Source organism: Bos indicus x Bos taurus, chromosome 7 (genome assembly GCF_003369695.1).
Source record: "Bos indicus x Bos taurus breed Angus x Brahman F1 hybrid chromosome 7, Bos_hybrid_MaternalHap_v2.0, whole genome shotgun sequence".
In the NCBI taxonomy this organism is placed as follows: domain Eukaryota; kingdom Metazoa; phylum Chordata; class Mammalia; order Artiodactyla; family Bovidae; genus Bos; species Bos indicus x Bos taurus.
Window position 1 is genome coordinate 88,928,631 of NC_040082.1, and position 20,114 is coordinate 88,948,744.

Here is a 20,114-nt window from a genome sequence, read left to right on the forward strand (position 1 = left end):
CATGGCTTCTATTCCTGGTCAGGGAACTAGATCCCACATGCCAAAACTAACACCCAGAGAAGCCCAAAGAAAGAAAGAAAGAAAAAAAAAAAATTTTTTTTTAAAGGTACAAACTTTCAGCTGTAAATAAGAACTAGGGATATAACATAAAACATGATGACTATAGTTAATACTCTAGTATGGAATATTTGAAAGTTGTTGAGAGTATAAATCCTAAGAGTTCTCATCATGAGGGAAAATATTTTTTCTTTTTTTATATCTATATGAGAGAACTGATGTTAACTAAACTTACTGTAATCATTTCACAATATATTGATATATATAATTTAAATCATTATGTTATACAGTGACATGTCAATTGTATCTCAATAAAACTGGGAGAAAAAAGATGTATTATAAAAAAAAAAAAAAACTTACCCAGAGAAGTTTGACCTTTGTCCTGGCTCTTGGGAGGTGACCTCTAAAACCTTTGAATAAAGAATTTGACAGGTCTTTGTCACCAGTTCCTGGAGGTAGGCTGTAAATCCTTGGGATCTTCCAAGTTACAGGAGTGTCTTTGCTATTTGTGGCAGAACCTGACAGTTCATGCTAATAAGGCCACTCAAGATGGAGACCAGTAACACTATTAAGCTGTTGAGTCATCAGCCCATCCTCCAGGGAGGAGGCTGGAGGATGAGGTCAACCAAGTGGCCATGGATTCAATCAGTCACGTCTACTGAATGACACCCCAGTAAAGCTGGACACCAAAGCTCTGATTAGCTGCCTTGGTTGGCACGATCTGTGTGGAGTCACACATCAAAGTGCTGCGGAAGCGATGCGTTCTGACTCCAGGGAGAGAACAGAGGAGGCTTCGTATCTGCAACACTCCTAGACCTCAATCTCCAGGTCTCTTCTTTTGGCTGAGTCTGACTGGTATCCTTTTGCTGTAATAAAACTATAACCTTACATATAGTGCTTCTCTGATTTCTGTGAGTCATTCTAGCAAATTATGAATCCGAGAGGATAGTGGGGACTCAACTTTGCAGCCAATTGGACAAAGTGAAGGTGGAATGGGGACCCCTGAATGATCAGCCAGTGATGAAGTGAGGACAGCACTGTGGAGGCGGTGCCCTTAACCTGGAAGCCTGGCCCGACTTCATGCAGTTGCTGTCAGACGTCACTGCGCTGAGCCCGGCAAATTCACTGCACAGTCCCAATGGAAGGATCCTAAATATGGTCCAAGGACCTTCCTGTTACAATTGTCCAGATTCTTTCATGGACTACAAGTCACCACAAATAAAAGCCAAAGTTCAGGAATGACCTTAGCAGTCATCATTTCTGTATGACCTTCCAGAGGAAATCATTGGAGAGGAAGGTGAGAAACCAACAGAAAGGAAGCAGAGAGGAAAGAGAAGGGCTCAGGGAGGAATAACCAGTGGTGTGCTGGGACGCAGGCATCTGAGTCAGTGGTAGGGGTGTGCAGCACCCACAGGAATTACAGTGAGGTGCCAGGGCAAGTGGTAGCACCTCGATATCACTCTTTTCCCCTAATTAGCTGAGGTTGTATTTCAAATCCATTTTCAAAGTGATCATTCCTTTTTTAAAAATTATTTATTTTTTTGCCGCACAGTAGACTGAGTGACTTCACTTTCACTTTTCACTTTCATGCATTGGAGAAGGAAATGGCAACTCCAGTGTTCTTGCCTGGAGAATCCTAGGGACAGAGGAGCCTGGTGGGAGGCCGCCTATGGGGTCGCACAGAGTCGGACACGACTGAAACGACTTAGCAGTAGCAGTAGCAGCATGTGGGATCTTAGTTCCCCAATCAGGGATTGAACCCACGTTCTCTGCAGTGGAAGTGCAGAGCCTTAACCACTGGACTGCCAGGAAAGTCCCTCAAAGGAGTCATTCCTGAAACCTCGGGATAGGCATACTTTGCCTAGAGCCTCCTTATTGTTAAAGACCTATGGACCTGACATGGTCCTAATGAAGCTCCACCATGTATTACATGTCCTTGGCCAAAATCCTAAATGTGGAAGAAAGGCATGTTTAAGTGCTACAACAGGAGAGAATCTGTGCCCGTTACTTTCCTTCTACCCAGAGAAAAGAACCACAGATCAGCTTTTCCACAAAAGGAGAGTTTCCCAGATGCCACCCATACTTGGAAGAAGCCAAGGTGAAATACTAATCAAGTCAAACTTTCTTGATATTACTCTATCTTTCCCCAGGAGGGCTGCACTAAAACAAACTCGGACACCTGTGGCCTCTTCCTTCTATGCAAAGTAAAAAGCCAGCAGCAACCCCAAGCTGATAAGATTAATCTAAAGAGAAAATTATGGTGTAATTTCCTATGCTGATACTTTGTAGTTAATTTTAAAAAAAGGTTTCATTTTCCTACTGGTCTGATTTCACAGGAACATTTTACCTGTTTTTGTGAGGCATTTTTTCTCCTGGAAGAGAGGTGCTGATTGGCCCCAAATGACTGACAACCTGGTGTAATGAAAATTTCCAATGTAAACTTATTTTCCCTCAGTTTCAGCAATTTTAAAATCTATATATAGAGATATCTTTATCAGAATTGCATTGTTAGCGTCTCCTGGTAAACTAATTGTCTCACATTGTCAGTGCAAATAGAGATACTATTAATGGGTCTCACCTCCCAGCTGATCCCAGTGCTGGTCTGCTTACTGGTATGTACCAGTCACTTCGTCCATGGACACAAGTGTGATATTACCTTAGCAGAGATCATCAAAACGCTGAACATCCTCACAACGAGAAAGGTGAGTAAGCTATCTGGCACCATCTCTCCAGATGTTCTGGTGATGCTGTGCCTATTTCTTAGACTGTGAAAAGAACACAACAGCTCCTAGAGACTTGGTGGTTGGTGGTAGGATGGTGAGCACTGTGGAGATTTTCCTCCTGGTGTTTTTTGTTTTTTGGTTTTTTTCCCCCTGAGGGACTATAGGCAGTTTTCTTAGTTTGAGAGGGTCAGAGCTGTTCAGCAAGGCTTACCCTGTGCAGTTGAACGTAACTCACTCTCTTGTTCTCTTGTTCCTGCCTGGGCCAAGAATTCATGCATGGAGCTGCCTGTAGCAGACGTCTTTGCTGCCCCAAAGGTAAGAGCCGTCTTGGGTCTACTTTGGCAGATGGGTGACTTGGTGAAGAGAGCCAATCACAAGTGTTTAAACAAATTTAACAGAAAGCAAACAGGCTCAACCTAACTATAATGTATGAAATATTTTCAAAGACTGAGAATTCTGATCTTTATTCTCAAATGCATTTTAGTGTTTCTAGTTTCACTTGACTTAGAAGATATATAGTAGAAAGCTTGGGTTTTATAGTCATACTTTAGACCTCAATCAAGGAAAAGCTCTTTAAGATTTTACCCAACCCAGGTCTAGTACCTGGAATATAGGAGGCACTCAATTAATGCTGCTGAAGGAGAGAATTTTTCTGGCCCATACATTTCTGAAAAACCAAATACTCGCACAAAAACAGATATTGAGATTACAGGTTGAGAGAGCTTTCATTTTGTCTAAGAGACTTCCTATGGCAACAGAAAATGTATTGCCAGAGCCCCTCCTCTTCCGCAGCCTGGTCACCTAACAGCCCACTAGCTCCGGGCACGGCTGTCCGGAGACCCTCAGCTTTCTCTGTCCTGCAAACTCCCCTCTGGCCAGTCCAGAACCATCCTGTCAGACAGGGGCCAACATATCCCTGCCTCCGGCTGCTCCTGCCAGGGCATCTCACCTTTCCTCCTCCTGCGCCTCACCCCCGCCCCCCGATCTTCAGTGGGAGGAGATAGATTTGACAGCTGATAGTGCATTTTCTCTGACAAACACATGACTACAGCCATATCAATAGCTTTCAGCACATCAGTTCCTGTTTTCATGGAAACACACAAGTGAGAATGAAAAACCCAAAGCTTCAATTTACCAGTGGTCTCCTAACCACCTGCTTTCCATGTATACCAGAGGGTAACTTGGCCAGGGCCAGAGCGTAGGCCTGTCCTGCTCGTGAGCAAAACTATTCTTTGGGCCTTTATCCAGACTATCTCATTTTTCATTAAAGATTATTCCAGGAGTCGGAAATATAATAATTATATAATAGCATATAATATAAACATATGTACTGTATAATACATATTGTATAATTTTATCCTTCAGAATCTCATCCTGTATCAGACATCCTGTAACAGCAGGTTGGAAGGATTTCATATATATGTATATATAAAATTTCATATCTAGTGTATAATACTTTATATATTTCATTTATTAATATTTTATGTATATATCTTATATATAATGCTTTATCTATCTTAATATTTTATATATAGAGAAATAAAATAGCCAAGAGTCACTGAGTCATGCTCTGGGTTCTCCAGGGGGTGGCTCACTGCTGAGAGGGTGCTATCAAAGCCAAGGGCAAGGCCCAGCAGAAGCACCGTGAGGCTGGAAGGGAGACAGCTGGTGGCTTTAGCCCCAGCTCTGCTATTAACTGTGTGGCCTTTGACAAGCCTCTACACCTCTCTGTGCCTCAGTTTCTACATCTGAAGATATGAAAGCAATTTTGAAAGTTGGTTGGAATCCAACTCTTGAGTTAGTGGAAAATGTTACTATGTAACTCTTGATTAAAGGCAAAAACTGGTTGTAGAGAAGCAATCATTCTAAGAGAGAGGGGCCAGGGGTTTGAAATCATCAACTCTCCATGACTGTGAGCCCAGGGCAACCCCACTCTGGGCTGCTCTAGAAGACAGCCAATCCTCTCCCCAGCCAAGGTGCAGGTCAGTTCCCACTACCTTCCTTCACTCTTACCTATCTCATGCCTTCCTGAACTGCTTTCTATTCCTCCTGGATTAACAATCTCGTTTTTCCATTCTCTTTTCCTCAAAGACTCAGCACTGCTTACTTACCTTTCAAGATACTTCAGAACAAAGAAAGGTTGTTATTTTCAAAACCCACAAGGGTGCTATATGGGAGGAAAAGTTACTTTCTTGTGTTCTCAAGAATATCTTTCCAAAATCGAGCATATTAATTTTAGTGCTTTTAGAGATCCAGAGGTCCATTATGCTCAAGTTAGGTGACATCCTGCTCTTGGCAGATGCTGGAACAACGTGCTTATCTAAATGCTGGGTTCCGCAGGCAGTGTTTCCAGTGTCTCTGAAGTAAGGTGAGCGAGGTAGAAAGCAAGCAAGCTGGCAGGTCTAGGAAGGACTTCTTTGGTGGACTATTAGTTGGAGGCATTTTCTACTACCAAAAGGTGCAAAAGTTTATAATTTTTCAGAGAGCTCTATGCCAAACATCAAGTCTTTTTTCAAAAGTGAAAGCAGAGGACTTTTTCCACATATAGCACTGGCTGATTAAATTTGTGCATAAGTGGAGATAATGGATACAATACATATAGGACAGATCTGTCTGTCCCAAAGAGAAGCTAGTCAAGACCCTAGTTAGAACTCTGGCCGAAACCCTGCACAGACATCTCCCGAATGGTGTGCCACCACTGTCACACTCCCAGGAGGGGCAGGCTTCTTTCTGGCAGGAAACCAGGTCTCCCTTTGAGCCTCTTTCCTGAGCAGTTCTAAACTGCAGAGTCCACATGGCTCCTCAAAGTGTGGCCCCTGAACTACCAAAGATATACTCAAGGCCGTGAAAGCTGGATACACAGATGAAAAAGCAGGCAGTCCAGAGTGTCATCCTATTGCTACAATCCCAATGGAACTAAAACATTAAGGCCTTTAACTAAAACTGCCTTTAGAATTTCTTCTCTTAAAGGTTTTCCATTTGATTCAAACTCTTTTCTATACTTATCCTAATCATCTTTAGAAATCGTTTGAAAGTTCTTTAGAAGATGTTTTCTCAAAACCGAGGCAGTGTTAAGTTCTAAGTCCCTAGTCAAAGTAGTCAAAGTTTTAGAAAAGTCTCATTGGATTCTGATGGAAAAATAAGCAAAGGATCTCTTCTCCTTTTGACATTCTTGAACCTCACTGTTCTGTCCCCAACAACACAGGCATCTGCCTCCAACTGCATACACAGCTGGTGTCTGTCTTCTCGGCCTCATCACCTCTGTTCACCCACAACGCTCCACAGAGATATGGTGATTTATGGGAGGTTTCTTGACTCCCAGAGCCCAGAGACACTGGTGCTACTCTTAAACTTTCAATTAGAGTCGGGACCCAGGAGAGTTCACGGCTCTTCATTATATACACGTCCTTCTAAAGGCCCTGACCACGGGCCATCAAGCTCCACAGTGCAAAGAGGAAGCTTTTGTAGTCTGGGATTCTGGTGCCTCGGTCTGGGTCAAGGTTTTCCTAGAAAAACCCTAAAAAAATCAACAGCACTCCTGGAACTCAGCCTGAAAAAATGAGAGATAAATTCAAAGATCTATACAGATGACTTGCTGCTCCTGTACTGCTATAAGTAAAAACAATGCAAAGGTAGGGGATTGATCAGCTGTGGCACAAATATGCCCTACGTTCCTCCACAGCTCTCAATCTCATGTTCTAAAATACTACTGAATGATTTAAGGAATTGCTAGTACTATATGTTAAGCGTAAAGAGGTTAGAAAAGAATATCACTAGTCGGTCCCTATTGAAGAAAAAAAAAGTATTAAAAAGAATCTGGACATATAGTTACCAAAATTGTAATAGTAGTTCTCTCTGGCTGATGGTTAATGAAAAAAAATCCATTTTTGTTGACTGCATATAACCTTTATAGTAAACAGCCTTGATAATCAGAAAAAATATGGGAGAACCAAAAAAGCTGTTTGGACAGAGCTCCTCATATAAATCCCCTGGAGATCCTGTGAACGCAGATTGATTTAGTGGGTCCAGAGGGAGGCCTGAGATTCTGCATCTCAACAGGTTCCCAGGTGATGTCCTTGCTGCCGCTTCACGAACCTCACTTTGAGTGGCAAGGGATAAGAACAGGTCCTGGCAGAGGCTGAAGACAGGTTTATCTGAGTTGGATTGGGCTCAAGCTTAAGACACACCATCCAGGCTCCATGACTCTGTCCTACAGGAGAATGAGAGGACACACCAGGCCTGACCCGGCCGAGACATATTCCCTCTTCCAGGTTCATAAAAAAAGAAGAACCATGTGGCCAGACCCACATCAGAGCTGCCAGCATTCCAAAGAGGTTCTGACCCTGCACATTCAAGGCCAAAGGCCCCTTAGAGAAACTCCGTCCAAGGCCCAGCACTCTTCTCAGAAGCTGCCCCTCATCTTCCCAGGCCCACCTCCTGGGGCACCTGGCCCTGATCCAGGAACTCACCTCCAGCTGTGTGGGGACGTGTCTGTCTCCTCACACTGCTACCTTTCAGGAGGAGGGCTAAATGGGAGGGTTCTGAGGCTAAAGCAGCACTGTCCAGGCTAAAGGATGGACACTCATTTTCTTAGTAAGCATGTGGGATTTCCAGAGAAACCTAGATTCAAAAACTATAAATTACAGAAGTTAAGAGCAGACTCTGATTATGAGCTCATGTACCTAAGATTCCCTCCACAGAGAGAACAGCTTGCGTGGGGTAAAGAAATAGACATGGGCTATAGACAGGTAACCCTGCATTCAAACCCCACTCTCTCATTAACTTAGTTGAGTGACTTGCTTCAGGTACCCTTTTGATAAAACCCTCCAATGGAAAAGACATTGGGAGGTTTCGGTAAAAGCCTACTGCATTTGCAAGTAACTGGGAGAGGCTGTTTACTGTGCAGCCTCCATTCACACGGCAGGAATACCTGAATAGCTGGACCACAGGTGAGCAAACTCACCTTCTCCACTTGTCCCCCTGGAAAGAAGAAATCAAAAGGAAATCTCTCTCTCCAGTGTTCAAAATCGAGCTGGCCAATGGCTATCTGTAGCATTTCTCTTTCTAGAACACAACTGAGAAGGAAACCTTCTGCAGGGTTGGAATTGAGCTTAGGCGTATCTACAGGAGCCACACGTGCTTGAACAAATTCCTGGGCGGACTTGACAGGAATCTCAACAGCTTGGCAAGCAAGGTAAGCTGTGCTATGGCAACAGCCTGCCTTCCAATGGATGGCAGTACTACTTCTTAAAATATTCCTCCTTATGACTAGCAGTACACTTTTAATCAGCTTGTTCATTCATTTGACAAATTCTATTTGTTGAGACTCTGTGCGTGTTGCTTATAGGTACTGTTCTAGGCACTGGGGATACATTTCCTGCTCTCACAGAATGTTGTAATGGGTCAGTGAGAAAAGCAAACAAGCATACAGCATGATGTCTAGTAGTGATAAGTGCTATGAAGAAAAATAAAGGGGTAAAGAGCATAGGGGTCAAGAGGGAGAGGGCTGATATAGTAGCTGGCGACATCATCTAAGCAGCTATTTGAATTAAGCAAGAGAGTTGGCCACATCACTAACTTGGAAGGAACATTCCAGGCAGAGGGAACAGCTGTACAAAGGCCCTAAGGTAGAAATGAACTTCATGTGTTCAAAGATCAACAGGAGGGCCAGTGTGGCTGGATCTGAGTAAGTGAGGGGCTTTTAGGAGGAGACCACACAGGGCCTATGGATTCTGCCCCACGCATGGTGGGAAACTCCCACAGGGTTCTGAGCAGGGCAGAGACTACCACCTGATTTATGTGATTTTAAATGATCATTCTGGCTTCTGTGTGGTAAACAGACTGAGTAGGGGTAAGCACAGAAGTAAGATGGCTTGTTGGGAAGCTACCACAGTACTCCAGCTGCAGATGATGGTGGGTGTTGCAGAGTAAGAGTGGCAGACATTGTTGGATTTTGGCTATGATCAAAAATCGAGCCAGAAGGACTTGCTGACAGATCTATGGTGCGGGGTAATGGAAAGAGTAGAAGATGGCCTCCTGGTTCCTAACCTGGGCCCCTTGGTGGATGGTTGGTGCTGTTTACAGATATGGAAGACTAGGGGTGATCAAGGCTAGAGGCTGTGAAGATACTGACAGGACTGTTGAAAAAGTCTGAAGCTTAAGGGAGATGTCAGAACTTATGGTATTAAGTGAAGAGTTCTCAGAAAGATCTTTAAGTCACAGACCTGAATGACACAGAGAAAGGACCAGATCCAAGGACTGAGCCAGAGGCACTCATATAGGAGTCAGGAAGAGGAGGGACCAGCAAGAGAGACCGAGTAGTAGCCAGTGAAGTAGAAGGAAATCAAAGAGTGTGCGGTATCCCAGAAGGCAAGTGAGGAAACTCTTTTAAGGAGGAGGGAGTGTGTCAAATGTACCGAAAGGTCAAGTAAGATGAACACTAAGAATGGTCATTGAACTCGGCGTGATGGAGGTTACTGATGGTGCTGACACAGATCGAGATGTGGGAATGAAAGTCTGAGGAGAGTGGGTTCCATAGAGACCAGGTGTGGGGAGGAGTGAAAAGAAAGGGGTACTGAGTATGAAAAACTGCTTTAGGGTATTTTTCTATTGGGTTGCAGAGAAACGGAACAATAGCTGAAGACAGGTATGAAGTGAAGGAAGTTCTTTTAGATGAGGTCTATACGGAGCATGTCAATACACCAGTGGGAATGACCTAGTAAGAGGGGAGAACTGATGATGTAGGAAAAGTGGCAGAGCCAAGAGCGGATGTTACCTAATGCCAAGTAGAGGAACTGGGGACGTTCATCCTCTCTCTGGGCACGCTGCTTTATTTATAAGGTCACAGAACAGGGAGCAGATATTACACTCATTGTCTCTTTTGACCCTCCTAATGATCTTTAGTAGGCACTATTGTTGCCATTTTATACAAGAAGGAAACTGAAACTTTTATAAACTAAGTAGTTTGTCTTAAGCAATGCAATTAATAAATTGGTAGAGCTGAGATTCAAACTGAAGCAGTGGCCAGGTGGTAGGCAGCAGGAATCCTTCCCAACTGAAGTGCGGCCAACCTGTTATGTTGCTGTTTAATGGGCAGGATGGCAAATGGACTGAACCTGTCTCTCAGTAGTCCAGGTGGCCACACAAAAGGCCCAAGACGGCAGTGGGCAGGTCTGAGCCTCCACATCCCTGTTATGCCCCTGCGCAGCACCTAGCTGTGACACATCTGTCCAGGGATGGCCACACCCTGAAGGTAGACAGTTACGGATTTACAGTGGCCATTTCTGGAATGTAAGTAGCATGCACGAAAAACAGCTAAACCCTGTTAGCCTAGCAGCAGAGTCAAGCCAGACTGGCAGCCTTGGTTTGATCACCGTTCAAGTGGCAAGTGCAAGCGCAGGCTGACCTGGGTAGACTGGCACAAGCAAGATTCAAATACTTAGCAATGCAAACTAATGAAATATTTTTTTTGTAGACCTGTTCTGTGAATGAAGCCAAGACGAGCACAAGTACGCTGAAAGACCTCTTGGAAAGGCTAAAGACGATTATGAAGGAGAAATACTCCAAGTGTTGAAGCTGAATATTTTAATTTATGAGTTTTTTATAGCCTTATTTTAAACATATTTATATATTTATAACTCATCATAAAATAAAATATATGTAGAGTCTGATGCATTATGTCACTTTAATGGCATAGGCTATATTTCCTTGCCAACTGTTGGGAAAACCAATTTACTGAAGAGACCAAACTTGAGAGGAAAGTAGTGTTTCCTTTTTGACTTGATGTGAGAGTCAAAAAGGAAACACTACTTTCCTCTCAAGTTTTCTCACTGGGGACATAACGCATGGTATGATTAAAGAATACAAGGCCACACAAGATGTAAATGATAATTAAAAGAGCTTGCAGGTTAAGTCCACAAGTCACACTGATTATTGAAAAATTCTGAATTGAAAAGGTGTCAACTGGATGCTTAGAACGTTCTTCTCCTATTGGCACAAGGGTTGTTATATTTAGTCCACGAGCATGGGGGTGGCGGGAATAATTCTAGCACACTACACGGCACTACAGTAAACAAGAGTTAAAGTCCTAATCATGTAAATTCTTTTGATTCTCAAGTCTTAGAACCAACCAATAGACAAAACATGGAAGACTTAATTATGCTTACAGAACAGACTGTAAATGCTATCAAACTGACAACATAAAAATAAGCTGAAAATGATTAAAAGGTAAAGAGCAAAAGAAGAGAAAGAGAGGTGGAGGCACAAATACCCCCCACTCAGGGAGAGGTTAGCAATATTGTCAAAGGTTGATGGAACATGAACAAGTCAAATATTTATTCAAAATTGCAAAAGTAACAGAAGAGGTAAAAATAGCTTACTATAAAAATTTGAAAAGGGTAGTATAAATAAGGCAGACTCTCATTTTTCAATGGAGGAACCAACACAAAATATCATGAGTTGATGAACATTATAGGTGGAGAAGGGTACGTGAAGTTTGGTTGCATTACTCTGCTTTTACATGTTTGAAAGTTTTTACATGAAAAGTCTGTGTGTGGGGGGGACAATAGTGAGTAAATCAAGAAATCCTTGGAATTATAATGGTAACCACCAGAGAAACTAAAAAAAGGTGGGGAAGGTGGATTGTTGAGGATGGGACTTGGAATAAGGAACAGTGAAAGGGCAGGAGATTCTTGGCTTTCTACTTGAAGTCTGTGTGTCTGACCATGTGCACAAGTAAGAAAATGCTTTTAAAAGTTTAAAAGTTAGAGGACTTCCCTGGCAGTCCAATGGTTAAGATCCTGCACTGCCAACGCACGGAGTTTGAGTTTGGTCAGGGTACTAAGATCCCACATGCCGTGAGGTGCAGCCAGAAGATTAAAACAAATTAAATAAAAGTTTAAAAGTTAAAGCACTAAAATTAAAAAGACAGTAACAAACATTGGTGCAGATGTGAAAAAACTGAACTACCACACATTGCTGGTATGATCGGAAAATGGTACAGCCATTCTGGAAAACAGTACGGCAATTCTTCAAAAGATTAAACATAGCTACCATATACTCCAGTAATTCTAATCCTAGGCATCTACACCAAGAGAATTGAAAACATGCCCACACACAAATCTCTACACAAATGTTCACAGCAGCATTATTCATTTATAGCAAAAAAGTAGAAACACCACAACTGTCAATCAACTGATGAATGGATAAATGAAATATGGTATAGCCATACAAATATTACTTGGCAGTAAAAAGAAAAGTACTGGCATATGCTACAATATGGATGAAGCCTGGAAACACTATGCTAATTCAAAGGAGCCAGACACAAATGCCACATATGGTATGATTTCATTTATAAGAAATGCCCAGAAGAGGCAAGTCCACAGAGGCAAAAAGTAAGAATACTGGTTGCTAGAGGCTGAGGGGATGAAGCAAGATGGAATGACTGCTAACAGACACAGGCTTTCTTCTGAGAGTAATGAAAATGCTTTGGTATTAGATAGTCATAATGGCTGTACAACTCTGTGAAACTACTAAAACCCACTAAATTATATACTTAAAAGGATGAATTTTACAGTATGTGACACATCTCAATAAAGTTGCTATTTTAACCAATTAAAGGGCAAAAACCAAATGTCAAGTCATTGAAATTTGCCTTTAAAGACATGTCTGCAAGAATATGGATCTAGTAACAGTGAATGAGCATTCTCTTTTCATTCTTGCTCACACACATATGACAAAAATTAATACTAGTACTAAAATTATACCAAAACATGTAACATCTTTTTAACCCTTTCAAAATAAGGGAACAAATCAAAAGCTTAAAGTCTCACCCTGACCACAGCCAGTTTCACCCTGCCCACATAAAATACCAGCATGCCAAGGGCAACAAGTAACTAACAGAGTCATGGAGCCTTCTAAGGCCACAATGAAAACTTTTAATTCATTTGCATTCAATGGCTAATGTGAGCTGTAGTCTGCCACAGGATATGACTTGTGGGTTATAGTTTGTGTATGAGGCCAGGATGGTAAAAAGAAAGGCAGTCGGAACAAAGAGTTAGAACAGGCCACGGAAGGGTCGCACGTAGGCTCCAGGCACATCTGTCTGTCATGGATGGAAATATCCAACAGTAAGCGCTGGGGTTTACCAAGGGAGTGAGAGAACGTGAACCGGGGAGGACACACGTAAGAAGGGCAAGCAGAGAAACGTCAGGATTAAGTGAAAGTTGAGATGTAATCGCTTCAGCACGCTCACTTAGGAAACTTAGCTATAGCCCACACCTACTCCATGGGACGTGCGTCTTGTCCACACATGGAATGTGTGACACTGACGGCACAGGCTGATCCTATCTCCGCCTTCTAACTATGAGCACAGTCTCTCTCCAACTGGCATCTGTATATAGTAAATACTTACTGAATAAGCAAGTCAAAGAAACAGCAGGTTGCTCAATCTATAGCTGAATGATCTTCACTGAAATGCAAGTTAGAAATGCCAGCCACTGATAAAAGTGCACCAAGGGCTCTCGCTAGTCGCCAGTGCCCTGACTTTCTCCCACCCTTCTCGGCAGGTCCTCTTGGTCAGCTTCTTAGGGTGCCCAAATCACCTGAGAATGCAGAATTTCAGGGCAAAGCGCAGGGCACAGTTTTCTCATGGCCTGGCCTCTCAGCATACAAGGTTAGCCTTGCAATTCCTACTACCTTCCATTGAGGGCAAAGCAAGTACTTTGCCTAGTCTCGGAGCTGATTTCCTGGAGTTTTCAAACCTCCTAGTTAGCTGCCTTTGCCCTTGAACACTCAAGAAATTTTCTCCTCAGCTCTAGTGTTTCTTTTGATCCATCCTTCATGTCAACTTCTTCCTTGTTCAATGTTCAGTCTCTAGGCTGTCTCTTCCTTGCTTGCTTCCTATTAGCCAGCATTAAACCAAACACAAACATGTTCAGATGTTTTAGGTGGTGACTGCATACCTGGGTACCCGTTAGCAACATCAGTAAAGAAAAGTAAAGATACATAGGTTCCCTCAGCCTAGGGGCCGGTCTTGAGGGCAAGACAGCCAGCAAGGAGAGGAGGAGGTTGGTTCCTCTGGCCCATGACTGTCCCAGCCTCCAAGGCACAGGTGAGTACATCATCTGCTCTCCCAGCTCCTCCGAATCTAATCCTTCACAATCTTTTCAGCAGTTGTTTTTCTAAAACACAAATAACGTGAGTCACCCCCTTAAGATCCTTCTGTGGCTTCTCATTGCTTAAAGAAAACTCTTCGACAACTGGATCCTGGCTTGTCTCTTTCCTCTTCAGGATCATCAGTCCCTACCTCTTTTGCCTTACTTCAAGCAGGCCACCAATGCACATGATACTCACATTACTCCTTCTGCCTGGAATGCCTTGCCGCACCCATTCCACTGCTTTAACACCTTGAACAGCACTTCTCCTGGGATGAACCTTTTCTGACTCTCCAGTCAGATAGACATGTGCTAGGCACTGGGTCAGCTGCTAGGGAGGAATGCTGTGCCTGGTAGCTCACCATTCACCCTCCTTCAGTATAGCCCTTGACATGTCATTCTCCACTCATATGGCCATGAGCCATGCATGGGTCCACAGTAAATGCAGAAGACACCTGGTGATTGAGCGGCATAACCCATGATGGAATAGAAATCAAGGTCAACGTAATATTTCTGTAACGACTCTAGCAGTTTAGGTTGGGTTAGGCAATATCCTCTTGTTAAGATTGGTATCAACTCTGAGAAATATTTTATTCAGTTGTAAAGTCCCAGTTAAATTCCTTTGTAAAGCTGGAGAAATAAAGTCTTTGATTAAAAACTAAAATTTCCCCAGGCCTCTAAAGAGGGGTGGGGGAGGGGAGCAGGTGTAGAAGAATGTCTGATCTGTCATATTCTTTAGTCAGAGCCATAAACGTGTTTGGGTAAGACAAAGTGATGTTCTGATAACATTGATAAAAGTAACTTTAAGATTGGGTCACAGGAAGCCCAAGATAAATGCAGAGAGGAAACAGGTTCTTTTTGAAGTAGCCTCTTCATAATCATTTTCCCACACATGTGTTCAACTTCCGAAGGAGAACTGAATACTTGATTTGCTTTGCAAATGAAACAGCTTAAGAATGAGACATTCAGATAATCTTATAGCTTGTTTAGAAGGCTCACTTTAAGTTTAGGCTGCAGCTTCAGAACTGTGTTAACAGTTCCTGTAGGCACATGCGAACTGAGGTACCTTAGGCTGGTACTTGGGATTTTTATTTTGCTCTGTTTTTAGTATTTGAATTTAAAACAGACTCTCAAGGGTCTTCATAGGAAGGTGGGATGAACAATGACCTCAGCAGCATCCTGACAACACAAGCAGCAACAGGCTCCCTGAGGGTGTGCCTCAGTGGTGTTGCTTGGTCAAAGTGAGTATCATAGCTCCAGAATTCAACCGGGGAGGAGGGGCAGCGAGTGCGACGGTGCACTACTGATTCTCTTGCTTACACTATGGCAGGCCTCTAATCTTACTTTCATATTCTACACATGTGTAGCAGTTTTACACCAACAAGCAGTTGGGAAGAGCGAGAGAGCAAGATCTAAAATGGCCAGAGGAGTCCCCTTCTCTATACAAAAAGCACATTTTTGTATAGAGAAATCCTTTGAAACTTGCCGACAAATCAAAACTTCGTAATGTCCACTGTGAACTTCTTGTGGCTGCCTAATAATCAATAAGTGTTTGTGAAAAGAATGCATCATTAACAATAATTCAAGCAATATTATGGCTTGAGATATTTTGAGCAAATTAAGTTTTTGAAAGAGATGATGATACTGTCACTACTAAGATATGTCTTTTATCTCTTAGTGAGATACATTTTCCATATAGACTTGTTTCTGTTCTCAAATACCTAATGACAAGGATAATAAAACTTAGATTAAATTTTTTTTGGTGAAAATAAATTTTTATCAATGAGAAGCATTTTTAAAAACATCTCTCCCAGGTTTCTGTATCAGGATGACTTCTGTTTAAAGGCCCACAACATTAAGAGTTTCTGGTGCAAAACTACACAGGCTTCTCTTAACCTCATGAAATTGAGATGTCAAGCACAAAGAACCTGCTTATTAATTACTAAGATCAAGGTGGATGCAAACACAAAAACAGTTGAGTAAAGCAGCAGACCACAATTACAGACATTAGGCTAAAGATTTTTATTTCTTACTTAAGCGTGCTGTATGTATACATACAATATTAATATATACAACTTGAACAAATACAATTTATACATAAAATACAGTGAAAGTGTGGCTTTTGAAATTAATGCAACAAACTCATCATACAATTTGTAATTCTGGCCAGTATACAGTATTGTAGTAATGCTATTGAAGTTACTGATGATTTCAATTAGACTACAGTAGAAGTTCAAAGGCACTAGGAAGATCTATGTTTTAGTCTAGCATTTATATCAAAGAGTAACTAAAAAGGAACACAGATGCATACATTAATAAACTGGGCAGACACTGACGTACTTAAATGTAAACTCTACCCATCCTTTAATTTACAGCCCTGCAGGAAAGGGAGGGACTTTCCTTATGATAACAGTTAAGGGAAAAATGTTATTAAAAGATGAAAAAGAAACACAACAAACTAAAGCTACAATCGTAATTAAAAAAAAAATGTTAGTTGAAGTAGCACCACCCTCTCCCCCAAAGTAACCTTAAATTTCGTGCAGCAAAAAAAGGTCCTTTTTTCTCAAAAAATAGATGACACAGCATGTGAAACTGATTCTACTTGTGGGACGAACACATGGAGGTAAACCTCCCACCTTAATTACCCTACACCTCACAAGAATCTAAACAGAAATGGGGAATACTATCATATTTTAATATCTCAGTTATTACTACATATATTTGCAAGGTTTACTAAAGAACATACCACAAACAACATTCTACCAAGGCTCCTCTTAATAAATATTACTTTTTTAAATTAAAGAGAAAAAATCGCCATTCACATTCAATAACCTACTTATATGTGACACTCATTTTAAATGTTTCTTATTTCAAATAATGAGCAAATTTATCTATCTTTTCATGAAACTAACACTGAAGTTACAAATATTTCATTTGTGGACAATGACACAAAGTAAATGTGAAGGAACCACAGGACTGCTATGATTGGAGCTAAGTGAACAGCTTTAACGCTAGGTTCCCATGCTTTCACATGGGGACTCAGGCCTGGCTCCAATATCTAATCTTGATATCAGTTCTAATGTAATGCTAAAGCAGCCTATTTTTAAAATTTATCAATGTTTTGACTTTTTATAGCTTTCTTTTTGTTACTGCAGTGACATGGAAAAGAAAAATATCTAAGATGCTGACTTAAATTTTCCTTAATGTTTTAAAGCTTAATGCAAAAGTTATCCCTTTTCTATTAAATGGATGGTTAAAGGCTAGACCTGTGGACTTTAAAAAAAAAAAAGACATAGTCATTTTTTTTTCTACTGGTAAAATTAAGATTTCTCTAATTACTAATAGACTTAAATGTGCATCTATAACTCCCAAGATATTCTGGTTACACAAAGCTTTTACAAGACATAAGTTCACCTCAAGTCTTCACAGTATCTAAACAATGCCCCACAAGGTTATAAATGTCTAACTATCTTGCACATCACAAAGAGAATGCTGTTAGTTAAATCCAATTCTTCTTACCTAGAAAAAATTCACCATACATAAGATATTTAGTACATCACCTTTGAAATGTACTTTAAGTTTATGGACACATTTTTACACAATTCACAAGTATGCTACCTTCACTCCCATTCTATACATAGCTTTGTAATTGTAAAACAATATTTAACCAAACTTACTAATTTATGCAGTCTTAAAATGTGTAGCCAATGTATTTCAGGGGTGATTACATAATTTTAAAACTCATAAAAGATAAATATATATATATATATATATAGTGGTTTTAGAGTAGCATAACTTAAAAAAATAAAAATTTTACAAGCAGCCAACAAAAAAACAATAATTCTATCTATGACAACTTTTCTTTTTTACTATAAAATAAAAATAATTTTTATTTTAGAGGTATGGTCTAATTGGAATTGTCAATGGAAGAAATTCAGGCAAGACTATTTTCTTTATAAAATAAGAAGAAAGACAAAACAAAGTGTTTTAAAGGCAAAGAATTAAAAGGTATTTTTCCTGCTTTGGTTGTATTTTCCAGAAAACGGAGATCTTTCTCAATTGGGAGAGACAGAGCAATTGCCATCAAAATTTAGAAGTCAGACACAGGAAAGTATCCATTAATCAAGCTTCAAAGTGAATTTAAAAAATAATACCTACAGAGGCAAATATCAGTGACCAATATTTAGCTTCTTAATTTTCTGTAACTGGGTGACTCCTTTATATTTAGGTACAAATTCAATGTTTCAAGAAACATGAAATCAAACAAAATTTTTGACCTGAAGTGGCAGAAAAGGTCAAGAGAGGTCCAGATGAAACATATTTTCAGCTTTTGTGTCTTAAACATGTATACTTCTAGACTATCAAATCGTAAAAGTGTTCTATAGGTCAATAAGATCACCCATCTCATACACTAAATGCAATGAATGTGAGTATAAAAATTAGAATATATTTTAGAAGGCCAGGTGGGTGTTAGGATTCCATTATTTCTTAGATATGCAGCCCATATATTCATATGTAACAGGAAACCACAGGACAACTAGACCTGCAACTTTCTATGTGCAAAACAGGACTTATTCTTTTTTTCTATTTTGAATATCTGTCCAGTTATCTAAATAGATAGTAGTTGAGTAAATCACTAGTAGACTTATGTATACATTTAAACTGCAACTCTCTATAGTATGAACTGCTCCTTCAACTTCCCTGCACAGTGTAAGTTGAAAAAGTAATTATGACAATTTGAACAATTACCAGTGGTACAATTTTAATGTTATATTAACTTAATATATATGGACTAAAAGATATTAAGCAAATTATTAGTTCCAGTCTTACTCCATGATTTACAAGTTGCATTACAGGAAATTACACAAAAGTCTTCAATGTTTTAATTAAATATTTTATCCAGGCATGAGAATATCACTAATTTTTATTTTGACTTTAAGTCTGTAACGTTTACTGAAGTAAAGAGTCAATTACAGTTTCAGGCTTTGCAGAACGCTTTCTGTTTGGAGAAGAGAAAAAGAAAACATGAATGCTTCCCTAAAAGACAAAAGTACAAACACTTTACATTATGTAATAGATAATATCAAGCAGCCAGAGAATCTAGAAACCAGTCAAGGTTTGACATGCTATGTTAAGAGATCAATTAATGCCTGCCTTTTCAGGCTAGGGCAAGTCACTTAGAGTGAGCCCAAGAGCATGGCACTGCACTCCACCACCCACAGTGATGAGGGAATGAGTGAATGATAAATCAGACTAGACAATGTGGATAGGCCAAGTGGTCTGCATGCCTGCCAGATTTGAACTCCTTGATTATCTTTTCTGGAGTGTGCTAAAGGTTCCAGCTTATTCAGTGAAAATCAGAGCCACAAATCACCTGAAGCAACACCTCATAGATGACTGTGTAGGAACTGATGGAAATGCTCCATTAATGTATCATGTTTATTGCAGTTTTGTTTAGTACACTGAACTGTGTGTTTCTAATGAGGAACATCACATCGAACATTATCAAGTAATGTAACCTAATATCAAAAAACCATTTAATGTGCATATTTGTCTGTATTTATGGCCATGTACTGTTTTCACAATACAGCAGGCTAATTCTGGTACACAGAGGTGCTGGGTTTGGCTCATCTAATGTTCACTCACATTTTTTTTTTAGACTAACAAAAAAGTACATTATTTTAAAATGAGCATTCTGAAATCTATATCCAAATATCTTATTATTTGCTTGGCTGTTTTAAGTCCACATAGTTTCTTAAAAGTGACTAAAAACAGAGACTTCATATAAATAATTCTTATTTCTGGTTTCTCCTTTGACATAGGAAGATCCAGAAACAATGGGCCCTGTTCCCCCAAATTCACTAGAAACAGGGTAGCAGCTACTCAGACCACACCCTGTTCCATTTTATCCCAGCATACCAATGCCTATTTTTCTCCTACATTGAGGCCAACTGTCTTACCATTTATCATCACACTTGCCTGTTACTTTTTTTTTAATAACTGTAAAGTTAGGAGGAAAACACCTCCATTAAAAGTGAAAAACTTAATGATTAGAGGAATTTGTATTTCTTTGAACCAATTTGCTTCATTTATTAATAATACATGCATAGCTTCCTTTGGCATATGAAAAGCTTTTCATGTCTGACATCTAAATGCTGGAGAACGTAAAAATTTGTATACT

At 40.4% G+C, this 20,114-nt stretch overlaps 2 protein-coding genes across 8 annotated transcripts in view; one reads left to right on the forward strand and one right to left on the reverse strand.

Moving 5' to 3' along the window:
• Positions 1-2,285: 2,285 nt before the first annotated feature.
• Positions 2,286-10,489, forward strand: IL4 (interleukin 4). Its single transcript, XM_027548559.1, has 3 exons — positions 2,286-2,759; positions 7,849-7,974; positions 10,255-10,489. The coding sequence occupies exons 1-3, from the start codon at positions 2,625-2,627 to the stop codon at positions 10,351-10,353; spliced, it is 360 nt and encodes a 119-aa protein (XP_027404360.1). The 5' UTR covers positions 2,286-2,624; the 3' UTR covers positions 10,354-10,489.
• A 5,907-nt stretch (positions 10,490-16,396) lies between these two features.
• The window catches only part of KIF3A (kinesin family member 3A), a 94,103-nt gene continuing 90,385 nt past the window's right edge, over positions 16,397-20,114 (reverse strand). For 6 of the 7 annotated variants that reach the window (XM_027547092.1, XM_027547090.1, XM_027547089.1 and 3 more), the window contains one exon: positions 16,397-18,932. In XM_027547092.1, coding sequence (XP_027402893.1) covers positions 18,884-18,932 — 49 coding nt within the window. In that variant the 3' untranslated portion in view covers positions 16,397-18,883. The remainder of the gene's footprint in view (positions 18,933-20,114) is intronic. The other variant, XM_027547093.1, reaches the window with a different exon arrangement.